This window comes from Camelus bactrianus, chromosome 12 (genome assembly GCF_048773025.1).
Source record: "Camelus bactrianus isolate YW-2024 breed Bactrian camel chromosome 12, ASM4877302v1, whole genome shotgun sequence".
Lineage (NCBI taxonomy): Eukaryota > Metazoa > Chordata > Mammalia > Artiodactyla > Camelidae > Camelus > Camelus bactrianus.
The window spans coordinates 50,030,089-50,043,344 of record NC_133550.1 but is presented as its reverse complement, the minus strand read 5'-3'; the positions used below and the strand labels follow the sequence as shown (position 1 = coordinate 50,043,344).

The following is a 13,256-nucleotide window of genomic DNA, read 5'->3' as shown; positions in this document are numbered from 1 at the left end:
GTCTTTCTTGTTTCACAGCACATAATGAAATGAACTAGATAGAGACTTGAGGGGCTTGATTCCTTAGCTCATCCAGGCAACAGGCCCAGGGTTCTGTTGGAGTTAACGGAGGTTACAGTTAGTCCAAGCTAAATCTTGATGGATTATGTTTATAAGAACTGATGCACACCAGAAGATAATTTATTGTTTGCCCTTCAGGCTCTTGTCCTCATGAATGCCTTAACGGAGCTTTCTGTTCTAAGACTGGTACATGTGACTGTCAAATATTTCAGGCACTTGGGACCCGGTGCCAGATTGGTAAGTTTCAGGGATACTTATGAGAGAATTATGAGACGCTGCAGAGAACATGAAGTATAATTTGCTGTACTAGTGTTCATCCACTGGGAGTTATAATATATTGTGTATTAACTAGAGTGTCCACGATTCAATCCCAGTAATTTAGAGATAATATAAAAGAAAATAGATATGCCTACTTTCCCTTCTCACTGATCTCTGCTATTTCCTCAGGTGTTTTTTCCACTTCAGATAGTACCATCCCATTAAAACCAGGTTTTCATTCATCTCTCTTTTGCTTTATAAATTAGATTTGTTATTTGGAGCCACTTATTCTTTTTTACTTTGAATTAATGGAATATTCTGTACCTAAAAGAGAAAATAGTATTGAGACCTCTTCAGAGGCAGAAGGTTCTCAAAAATACTTTATCCATCATGTCTAGAATAGGACCCTATGTCAATTAGGACCAGAAAATATTCATTTGTTTAGTGAGTATTTATCAAGCATCCACAGGATCCCAGGGCTGGGCACTGGGGATACAATAGTGAATAATGTAGACATGTTCCTGCCTTCTTGGGGATGACAGTCTAGAGGAGGGGCCAACACACAACAGATATACAGTAATTACACTGTGACATGTGTCATAAAGGGAAGTACAGATTTTATGAAAATATGCAACAGAACTAAGGCAGACCGGCAGAGAAGACTGCCTGAGTAATGAATCACTCTAAGTTTTTTCCTGAAAAGGCCAAAGTTGGCCAAGGTTAATAAATTTAGGTAAAAATTATAAAAAGAAAAGATAATTTTATACTTTATCTTTATGATTGTGCCTTATCTTTGTACTCCCTATGGGAGTATATTAACATGCTCTAATGTCTTAATATCAGTTCCACATATTGAGTGCTCAGTAAAAGCCACGGTTTTCCATATTATTTTAGAAAGAAGGGTCTAGAAAATCAAAATAGTATAGAGGGCTATCCACAAAAGCACAAAGGGAGAGAGGCACGAAGACAACAGGAGATGAAGTTGGAGACTTCAGATGAACATTGCTTATAATTTGACCAGTTTGAGGTCATGAATTCCTAAATTCCAGCATACTTTGGGTGACTAATGTTCCCCATCCCCAGGTCCCAGACATATAAACATGATTTTTTTGGTTAGTGGTTAATTTTCTCCATGGACACTGTTAAGTAATTTTTGAAAGAATTATGGAGACTAGGACACTGTAATGCCGCCAATGTTAATTTTTAGGACACTTAGCGGTGACATTTCTTTCTTTCTGAGCTATTATATTTGTTTTATCACTATCCCCTCCTTTTACTGTATAATTCTCCCCTCTCTTCCTCTCTTCCAGTGTCTTTCTTTGGAAGCAGAATTAAGGACGCTTCCAACATAAATCCTTTCTTCAAAACAACTTGGAGAGAATTTTTTGGGGGGCGGGAGGAGAGTTTGGTAGTTTTGAGAGCAGCTAATAAATTCTATGTTAGATATTTTTTCCTGTGATATTAACCACTAAAGAGGAAGACATTTATTTTAATGAAATTTAGAATCACCTACCATGATTGAACCTTGCCAGAAATGGGCATAATTTGTTTTATTCTACTAAATATTATCCTATTTTTTTCAGTGCCAAATATGGGCAATGGCAGAGATGGGATTTGCAAAACCTGGGGACAGTACCACTTTGAAACTTTTGATGGCATCTACTACTATTTCCCAGGAAACTGTTCTTACATTTTCGCAAAGGACTGTGGTAACTTGGAGCCTCGGTACACTGTATGGGTAGGTGATCCTAGGACATAACTCACTAAAAAATAATTTCTGAGCAAGTCTGTATTTTTCAAGTACTGGGAAAATGATGGAAACTATATATTAATCACAGCATGAATATTTAGGGCCCTGACTGGGACAGGAGAGGGGCTGGTTCTGAATGGGATGGACTAAATCTTTAGCTATACTGAGTCTAGTTCTATGGAGATGGGGCCTAGGACTGAAGAAGAAGGGTTTGAATCCATGTGGGAAGGACTTGTAGGCAATGCAGAAATGTCTATATGATGGATGTCATAGTATTAACTCCAGTTGATACACCCATTGTTCAGGTTCTATTTGATCATTTTGAAAAGGGGGTGGGTTCAGGCACCAGTCATGTTACTCAAGTTTGTTTTCTTCTTGACACTTTCAGTGTGATGCCCACCTGGATTAATTTGTTAAAACAACACTCCTAAGTAGGAACTGGAGGCTGGCGTTTATGAAATGGGGTATATGAATTACATAGACACAGGCTGGAGGATATGGAGACAGACAGCTAGTTGTTAGGTAGATTGATACAATATGATTGAACTCAGAGAGTTGGTGCTTAGTTGCAGAATTCTTGCTTCAAAAGAACTTGTAGGAGACATCTCAAAATGTGAGCTGCAGAGTGGCTCTGGTTGAAGTAAGGAAGGCAGGGAACTCTTTTCCGGACTGTCTTCCACTGAATTTCCAGGTATCTCAAAGCACAAGAAGAAAACTGCAGTACTGTCCTGTTCTAAAGCTTAGACCCTGCATATTTATCATTTGCTTGAATCTCTGTTGTTGAATTCCTTCTGACTTATGTTGGAGTTGCCTCAATTCTCCTGCTCTTTTAGATGAGGCAAATACTGAAACGTAGGCCCTGAAGCTTTTTAAGAGCAACAAATCCTTGAGACCCAGAAAGGAAATAAAGTCTATTGAAAGTTAACTTATGGGGAATAAGAATAAGAATCGGGGAGATAGTGGAATACATCTTCGGGTCTTAGAGAGCTCTTGCTCTCAGTCCTCTGTTGTCCTTTACTCCTCCACTCTGGGTAGGAGTTGCTGGGTTTATCAGTCAGACACTTTCTGACTCTCTCATTGAAATGTTCTTGTCTAGTGTCTCACCCTTTCCAGGACTAAGGTGTCAACGAGATAATTGTGTGATAAGAACACACAATGCTGAACTGTGCTTCCAGAGTTAATAGATATCGTTTCTACTTCGCCCTGTCTTGGTTGGTAGAATTTGCTTTCACAAAAGCAAATCCATTTACCTTAAAGGCCATATTTCCCCTGATTATAAAAGTTGTTCACTTTTGTAGAAAATCTGAAAAATTCAGAGAAGTCCAAAAAATAACATTAGATTTATCAGTCAAGATTTACCAGTCCTAAAAAAAAAAAAAAAAATAATAATAATTAAAAAAAAAATTTACCAGTCCTAATGGCTTCATAACTTTCCTTCTAGACTTTTTCCTCTGGATTTTATACACATTTATAAAATTGAAATTATACTGCATATAATTTTCTGTCCTATATTTTTACCTAATACTATTTCAAGAATTTTCTTCCATGTTAGATATTCTTGACAAACACAAATTGTGTTAGCTGTATTTGTTCCAACTATGGAATACTGCATTTATTTAATTATACCCTGCTTTAAAATTTAGATTTTAAAATATTTTCAGTATTTTAAAAGATGTGCATTAATAAATACCTTCATGCCTATTTCCTTTTTTATATTCCTGATTATTTTCTTTTTCTTCTTTGAATTCAATTTTATTTTTATGAAAATAGTATATGTACTTAGTTTAAAATATTTCATCAAGGCATACAAAGCACAAAAATTGCCCCTTCTTTCCCTCACTCCTTGACCTCAGCTGAAGTCTGGCTCCCCAAAGGCAATTACTGAGGTAAATTGTCCAATTTCTGAGGTAATTTTTTTTTCTCTTGAAATTCCTAAATGTAGTTATAATTTTGTAAAGTGTCATGGGACTAATGATGCTATCGAATTATAGACACATATTGTGAATTTAGTAACTCAGAGGAAGGCATATATGTATATATATTGTTGTTGGTTCCTATGCTTTCTCTTTTTTCTTCTTTAAAGGTTCATAACAGCCCTAAGTGCCTTGGTTCAGTGTATTATTGTTATCGGTCAATCAGCTTGTTCTTTTCAGACCAAGAGGAAATTCGAATTTATGGGCATGAAATAAAAAAGAATGGGATCAGGTAAGATATGATAAATGATATAATGAAAATAACATCATGGATTAACAGAATTTCCAAACATCTCACACTGGAAGTGAATAGGAGAGTAGGAAGAGAAGATTTCTTCTCCAACAGTCTTCTTACAGTGATGGCGTTCAGACATCAACATCTCAGTAGGCTCTGGGGCCAGCCAGGAGGCCAGGAGTCAAACAGTTTAACTTTCCTAATGTTTGTACAGGATACAAATGTGTTTATATAGGTAGAGACAAGATTATTACATCTACTTGTAAGAGAGATTCGGGAGAAATTCTCATAGTTCAACTCTTCAATTATTTTTTGCCCTCTTTAAAAAATCCTTCCTTCCTTCATTTTCTCCCTTCCTTCATTTTCTCCCTTCCTTCCTCCTTTCCTTCCTTCCTCCTTTCCTTCCTTTCTTTCTTCCTTTCTTTCTTTCTTTTCTTTCTTTCTTTTCTTTCTTTCCTTTCTTTCTTTCTTTCTTTCTTTCTTTCTTTCTTTCTTTCTTTCTTTCTTTCTTTCTTTCTTTCTTTCTTTCTTTCTTTCTTTCTTTCTTTCTTTCTTTCTTTCTTTCTTTTCTTCCTTCCTTCCTTTCTAAAACAGAAAAATAAAATAAAACAAAACTTCTGAAAGCCCTTGCCAAATTTGTGTGAATCAGGTTTGCGAGTCACTCAAGATTTCCCACTGTTTCACTGGTTCTGACAAAGAGTCAGAGCCAGTAAATAACTGGTCTTCTTGAATGGGTAAGAGAGGGGCCCACTACTAGGCCCAGAACTTAGGGGGAAGGGGGTGTTTATTTGTTGGAAAGGTTTGTACATTTTAAATTAGGAGTACTATGGAATAATCTACCTTCCAATCCAAGGGAGTATAGATATGCTCAATTTTGAGTATTTCTTGACTGAATTATGTCAGGGAAAATAAAATGTGTGGTGTAACAATTCTATCCATCATTCAGAATTTACCAGCAAGTGCTTGAATCATGGGGATTCTTTACAGTGCAATGACTGTACCAACCTATGTGCCTTTTTGTCAGACTCCTCAAGAGGCAGCAGGTGAGAGCAGAAAGGGCTTTGGATGGAGCACCAGGGGAGCCAGGCACTGAGCCCGGCTTTATCCCAGCCAGGCAACCCCTCTGCTTCTCTCAGGCTTCTTTTCTTGATCAACTGAATTCTGTATTTTCCTTTTTCTTATAAAAGAAAGCTTAGCCATTTGAATTGGAAGATAATACATTTATATATTATTTCTTGGAGCTTAATTTAAATAGTACTCTAGGATTTCTTATATGGGATTTTGGGTAACACAATGGGCACTTTAAAAATTAGTATGTTTTATATAACAAAAATACCATTCAAGTAGATTTTCAAGAACACCAACCCTTTGTTAAATCTATGACATAATATTTAAATTTTAACTCAGAGAAAATATTTCTTTGAAGATGTCCATTTGTATGATAGAAAGAGGATAGCTTTCTTACTATTCAGCTAAGTTGCTTATAATAATGCTGTACCAGGCCTGGGGCCTCACTCATAGCAGGTGCTAGAGAAATGTTTACCAAAATGAAATCAAGTGTGTGAGGCTCTGCACATTACACCTTACCTCTCTGGACTTCAGTTCTCTCCCCTGTGAAATGAAGGGTTTTGGTACATATGAACCCATCAATAATTTTCAGTATTAATCTGTGCATTCATTTTCATTTGTGTTATTGTTTCCTGCCATTTTCTCCATAAATTTATGAGAGATTAATTTTTACTATATCTTCCATCATTACTAGCACCTTTTTATGTTATAGACATCTAGATGTAGCCAACTGTATGTAGATATCACAGTTATGCACCTTCTGTTTTTAAAAATTGTGTATTTAATCAAATTTACTGTGAAAGAGGTCACATGATAAATGACCAAACCAAAGAACACACAGCAGAACAACTGTACCTTCACATGATGAACATCCCATTGCTATGGAATGTCTCTGTAAAGCATGATTCACTTTTTTCAAATATAGCTTTTATAAACTTGCAATTAAACAACATTATTCATGCTTACTTCTATGAATTTAAAATGAATTCCTTTTGTTTGTAATTTTTAATAAGACTAGGTTATGGCAGTAAAGACTTCCTATTTATTCTCCAATGTAAATTATAATTTTTTTTATTCTTAAAACTGAATCTCTATAAAAATTATCTGCAAACATATTTGTGCAAATGATCACAGATATTTTGAATTATTTCTTTAAGGACTACCTCTTTGTTAAAGAGTATCTTTAGTTTTATAGTCTTTGTTTCATATAGCCATGTTCTTCCTGGAGAGGAACTCACTAATTTGAAGTTTTTGAGAGAACTGATGAATGTTCCTACTAATTTCTCACCTCACTTACATTATAGTTTATAATTTTCAGTTAGTGTGGTGATTTTAGTAAAAGTGACTTTTTTCCTTTCATTTCTTTAATTATCAGCACCTGCTCTTTTCTGTAATACTTTTAGATGGGAAGAACAGTGTTTTTTTCAGAAGCATTCTAGGCAACTTACTGTGCTTTTAAGATGTCCAATTGTTTAGTTTTCTTTAGTTCTCGTGTGTCTCCCACTTCCTTTGTATGTGTACATGCTTGGAAAAAGTGGAAAGGCTAGATATTAGATGAGAAGTTTAAATACTCAATGTTACCTTTGCTTAAATAGGCCAAATTATATGCAATTTTAAAATTATGAATATAATCCTTATGCAATACTGTATGAAAAATTATTTTATATTTCTAATAATGTACTTTGCAGTATTAAAAATGTAAATTATAATCATGCCCAGACATATTTTACTTGGAAAATAATGACTTTTACCAGGGTGACATTTTGGGGATAGAAGCTCTTATTTCCTTACAGCAAAGTTTAAAACAAAATTAAACAAAGTCAGCACTCAAGCAATATGTTTACATATTTTGACCATTGTTTGTTCTTACTTCAAAATTGTTGAAGAGCATTTTTAGATTCTCTTGAACTCTCTAGATAAAAATATCAACATATTTAGCTCTCATTATTCTAAATAGATTCGTATTGTCCAGATTTTAAAAATCACTGATACTTAGCAGAAGTGTATTTTGGGGGTGTTTGAAAGAAGCATCCAATTATAAGTATAAAAATCTTAATCACTGTGAGGCAACAGGTATCATTTTTGTTGTCTTCTTTCAATATTAAAATCTCAAAAATGTTAAGATTTCCTTTGAATGGTTGCTTGGAACATCTAATTGTATAGCTTATTCAGTAATTTTGAATAATAACTACCTTTTATTTAAGTCTCAGTTACTTTAAGAAAGAGATAGATCATCTATAATTGAGCCTTCATCATAATTCTGAGACTGCCTTTGTTCTATTTTTCAAGTTTAACGTTGCCTCAGACAATTGGACAGGTTTTCATTGAGAAACTAGCTGACTATATTCTGGTGAAAACAACCTTTGGTTTTTCATTGGCTTGGGATGGAGTATCTGGAATTTACCTCAAGCTGTCTGAGGAGCATAAAGGGAAATCGTGTGGCCTGTGTGCAAACTACAACAGCATTCAATCAGATGATTTCATCATTCAGCAAGGTACGTACGTAGGTGGAGCTGAAGAAGTGGGAGGTACGTCTGAGGTCTTCGTCCTTCACTGATCACGCTATTCGTACCTAGAAGGGCACAGCTTGTCCAGGCTGGGTAAAAATGGTAACTATCATTGAATAGGAAAATGTTTTGTATCATTCTTGAAGTCTGTCAACTAGTTTACATTTGTTAAATTAATGCAGGCCAGGTCTTATTCATGTAACAAATGTTAATTGAGCACTTACTTTGTACCTGGCACTGTTGTAGAAACTTGGGATACATCAGTAAGCAAGACAAAAACTCCTTTCTTGGGGCTTATATTTCAGTGATTCAGAGCCACTTGGGGCAAATCTGTCTACTTTTGGGCAAAAGATATTTGGCATCCAGTCTTGATAGGAATAAATTAAATGACTGCCAAATAATAGTTTTTTAAATATAATAAGATGTGAGCAGAATTTTTAAGGTTGAATAATAACTTAGAAAGATTTTATTCGTGTATAATGATGTATGTATTATTCATTCATCCATTCATTCTAAGTCATGAAACTAATCTCAGTGAGCTATTAAAAATGGGTTCTGTTTCAATACAGGTGTGCAGTGGCAACAGAATAAGAGAATTACAGAGCACAATCATGATTTAGGTCCACATATAAAGGTGCAGTAAGAAAGAATACTGTTCTTAGTACCAGAAGACCTCATTTTGAATCTTGTTCCAACTCATAAATTTTATAATTTGAGGCATCTCATTTAATTAGCTCCGTTTCTTCAGCTGAAAAACAGGGATCAAATAATTCTGAAATCACAGCATCACTAATAACAATAATAACATACCTTGATACTATTTACAATAAAAGTTGATATGAGCACATACCTATAATATTCCCAGCTCTTCCAACATCCTGTAAGGTGAGTGGTATTTTCTTAATATTGCAATGAAGACACAAGGTATTGTGACCAATGTAACACAGCTTATAAATGGTGCCATCAGGTTACAGATCCATCTGGCTCCCAATCCTTTGCTAGATAAATATGAGAGAATTTGACTTTTAATCTGTAAAGTGCTATATAATACTTTTTTGTTTTATATTATAAAATTAATAGAAAAGAGTCACCCATATGTTTTAAGGGAATGAAAGTTCTGCTTAGGGTGTGGGTTCTGGAGTCAGACTGTGGGATTCAAATTCTGCTTTGTCACTTACCAAACTTTCTAAGTTTAATAATATACAAATAGTATATACTCCACAGAGTTGCAAGGATTAAAGGAGATAACATGCAAGATACTTAATACGGTGCCTGGCTTGGCACAGAGTTAACAGTGAAAACATTTTAGCTAATTTATAATAATTTCCAAGTGTTCTCAATAAGCCTGTAATGGTGCTAACATGAAAATGTTTGATTAAAGACATTGCTTCAAGAGGCTCTTGTTAAAATGCAAACATATCCCCAGGATGGATAGTGCTTCATCAGGATTAGTTTACTAGCAGCTAAAGAGCAGGGCTTTAAGGAGTCAGTTTCTTATATGCAAAGTGGAGATAATAGTAATGACCCTGAGAATTTCCCAGCTAATGAGGATATAATGAGAACATGCAAGTGAAAATGTTCAAAAGTCTGTGAGCACAGTGCAAATGTACAGTATTAAGATCATCATGAAATGGTGTTTTGCATCCAATTGGTTTTTTTAAAAATTATCAACAAAACTTTATTTAAAATGCATCCCTGCTATTTTTCGGTGTACAGATTATGTAGTTGAATACGAACTCCTCACACACAAAAAAACAATTTTTAAAATATCTTCAAGCTCTCCTATGTCTTTTGTGATCCATAAAAATGCTTTTGAAATTATGCAAGTGTTTTAACAATAGTTCTCATATTAAGAGCTGTCGGATTCAAACTGAAATAAAATGAACTTGTCCTCAACTGAGGGAATGTTATTACAAGTTTTAATTTATCAATCACAGAGAATGCCAACTGGGTTTTTAGAATGAGAGAGTCCACAAACTTAGAATCTTGAGACTATGTTAGGAAGTAGTGTTTTGGACTCGGGCAGAACCAATTATTGATTTCTTCTTCTTCTGTATCAAAGCTTTATGAAAAAAATAACCCTTAATCCATTTCTCAATGTTAGAGTGAGAGAAGACCGCTGCGGGCAACTTCCCCGAGGACATCTGGGCAACATGGTATAGAAGTCGGGAGAGAAAATAGCATGTGCTTTTATTAGAGGCAGAGAGACTCAGATTAGGATTTAGGAGTCAGACAGACTTTGATAACCTGGAACATAAAATTGTTGCCCACAGGGAGATAAATGGGCAGCAGGTAAAGAAGTGTTAGCAGATTATTAGTGGGAAAAGGCTGGCAGGAGACAAGCGGGCTGAGTTATGACTGAACTGGCAGAAGGTAAGAAAGTCCCTGGAAAGTATATGGGAGGAGCCTAAAGAGAATTTCAGCTTTTTCACAATTTTATTTAGTGCACAATGTAAAGCAGAGTAATAACAACAACAACAACAACAACAATAATAATAATTAAAAAACTAACTTAAAATAATTTATAAGGATGTGACTAGAACCTGCCCTGTGATTTTCTCCCAGGCCGTAATAATGCAAGAAAATGTCTCCTGGTGAGCTGCATTACCTTGAGCTTTGAGAAGCCTAGTATTTTCTTGAAACTCAGCCTGTACTTTGCTGATTAGATAAATCTTGAGAGGCAGAGAGGTAGTTTGATTGAATGCATAGTTTCTTAACAGTGATTAAAACTGTATTTCTCTCTGCATTCCTGTGCATTCTTCAAGGATGACTTCACAAAGAAATGAGCCTTTTCAGAACTACTGTGGTTTTAGAAAGATTTTAATTTGTTGTCTAGTTGAGCTTCTGGTTTCATAATTCATATCTATACCTAACTACACATCAGCATAGAAGCCCTGATTTACTCTTGTTTTTCCCAGTATAATAATTAATAGTGTCTCTCTTTCACTCTCACAAGTGTCCCAGTATGGACAATAAGTTATTCTATTTGCAGCATATTTTACATGAAACATTTTAATTTTAGTTTTGTAGGCTCCCAGACCACCAATTGATATGGATTTAAAGTCTCATAATAACCAACATTTGTGACTCTTTTATTAATGCAATGTAGTGAAAAAAGCTAAATATGCAGTTAAAAGCTGGAATTAAAGTGAACTTTAAGGGATTGCCCAGGTTGTTTAGTTACATTAAAATTTGTTCATGAACATGGAAATATATGGGCCTTTAGGAAATACTTTTGGTTCTGCAGACCTTTAAAAATGATGATGCTTTGAAATGAAATGTGACTATGCATATTAGACAAGGCCCATGCTTGGTTCAGTGTGCAGCATTTCCAACAATATCAGAGATAATGAAGTGGACCAGACAAATTGGAAAGTTCTAGGATTCTAACAATCTATTTAATAAAAATGACAAACTCTCTTTTATTTATTCATTCACTTATTTAGCAAATATATTTCGAGCACCTACTCTATACCAGATACTAAACTAGGGATCCAGCAATAGGACCGCTCAGACAAGCCCCTCTCCCTTCATGTAGTGGGAGGCAAAATAAAACAATAAATAAAGAGACAGATTAAAATATAATTTTTGTGAGCAATGACAAAAAAAGATGACATAAAAAAAGTGGAAGAAGGAGATTAAGAGTGATAGAACAGGGGAAAGGGTATAGCTCAAGTGGTAGAGCGCATGCTTAGCATATAGGAGGTCCTGGGTTCAATCCCCAGGGCCTCCTCCAAAATGAATAAACCTAATTACCTGCCCCCACCACCAAAAAAAATAAAATAAAATAAAATAAACAAGGACATCAGAACAAGAGTGATAGAACAGTGTGTGTCTGGTGACAGAGAAGACTTCTCTAAGGAGCTCATATTTAAATAGTCACCTAAATAGAATAAGGAAGAGAGCAGAGGGTAAGTGGGAGGGAAGAGTAATTTTGAAGGAGGAGATGCAAGAACAAAAGCACAAGCAAGATGGAAATGAGCTTGAGGGAATAACAGTAGAAAGCCAATATGACTGGAGTAGGTTGAGGAAGAGTAGGAGGAGAAGATGTAGGAGGGGTCGGGGGCGGTGCGGGTGGAGGAGATAAGGGTTGGGGGAGTGCAGGGACCAGATCAGAAAGGTCTTCCAGGCCACAGTAGAGTTTGGGATTTTATCCTAAAAGAACAAAGCATTCATATAGATGAACTCCCACAATCTTCACAACCATCAGTAGTAGCAGGCAGGTATCTTCCTATCTTGAAGATGCTGAGAGACAGTGGTCAAATATTTGGCTTGCAATTTTGATTCTAGTGATGCAGTAGCTGGTCATCAGTGGTGGACCTGTGGCTCTGTAAATCTCAATGGTGGACAAGCTAATACCCTAATCTGAAGGCTGTCAGATGGAAATTCGAGAGGTCATCCTGTTCGGGTCTGCTAAGTCTTTGAGATGGTAGATTCAGCCTTTGTCTGAATGTCAGGCAGGATTGATTTTCCTGTCAGGCCTTGAACTTGTCCTCAGGCCAGCTGCTGAGACAATTTCAACTTGATTTGGAGCAGAGCACCCAGAGCTCTCACCAACAACTGCCAGTTTGTTGCTTCTGCCTATTAGCTCCTGAATCTTGCCTTTGAATAACACTGGGAGAGTATCAGGGTTCTTAATCTGTCCTGAGCATCTTCAGAAGCACTAGTTGTCACATTCAGATTCTTAGTCCTTTCTTCTCCAGGTGTCTTTTCCATTCTTGAACTATCTGTGTGACTGTCCTTTGAAATCCCCACAAGAGCTCAAGATTTTTTTTTCATGTTGTATAACACCAAAATGAAACTACAATTTTAGTAAGGTTCTGACTGTCAAATAGAATGATAGGGCTCTCTGAAAAGTTTCATACCAAATTTTTACTTATGTTTCCTAGTTCTATGCATATTTTTCTCCTCTCTCCAGCACAAACTGCAGGCTAACTAGTACTTTGCTGGTGCACATGTGGTATTATTCGCTTTCAACCCTTCCCCGTGTTACTTCAATGAAGTTTGCTTTTTCTCTTCAATGATGCTAGCTTTTATTTGGCACTTAATGCTTTGTTCAATTTATTTTTATTATGCTAAAGTAATGTTGTAGTCTAATATCACTGATAATTACAAAGTTACTGAGTTTAACTTTCTGACCAGGAAGTTTATGTTGATAAATGGTGTGTTTGTGGAAAGTGATCCTATGACATACATTTTTATGTGTGTGTTTGTGTGAAATAGAGGACTATACAGAAGACATTGCTATGTTTGCAAATAGTTGGTCGGTGCAAACTTTGGATGACACCAAATGTGTTCCCACACCCTCAGATTTTCCAAATCCATGCTCCAGTGGAATGCCAGCATTTGAGGTAAGTATGATGTAAAAAATCTGGGCATGTTGAATATTAAACACATGTATTGTA

The 13,256-nt window shown here is 35.7% G+C and overlaps 1 protein-coding gene across 3 annotated transcripts in view; it reads left to right on the top strand.

Annotated features, from left to right (window-relative positions):
• OTOGL (otogelin like) overlaps positions 1-13,256 on the top strand; it is a 194,826-nt gene that overhangs the window by 78,912 nt on the left and 102,658 nt on the right. For all 3 annotated transcript variants that reach the window (XM_074375352.1, XM_074375353.1, XM_045519426.2), the window contains 5 exons: positions 199-297; positions 1,902-2,056; positions 4,152-4,273; positions 7,634-7,839; positions 13,075-13,202. In XM_074375352.1, coding sequence (XP_074231453.1) covers positions 199-297; positions 1,902-2,056; positions 4,152-4,273; positions 7,634-7,839; positions 13,075-13,202 — 710 coding nt within the window. The remainder of the gene's footprint in view (positions 1-198; positions 298-1,901; positions 2,057-4,151; positions 4,274-7,633; positions 7,840-13,074; positions 13,203-13,256) is intronic.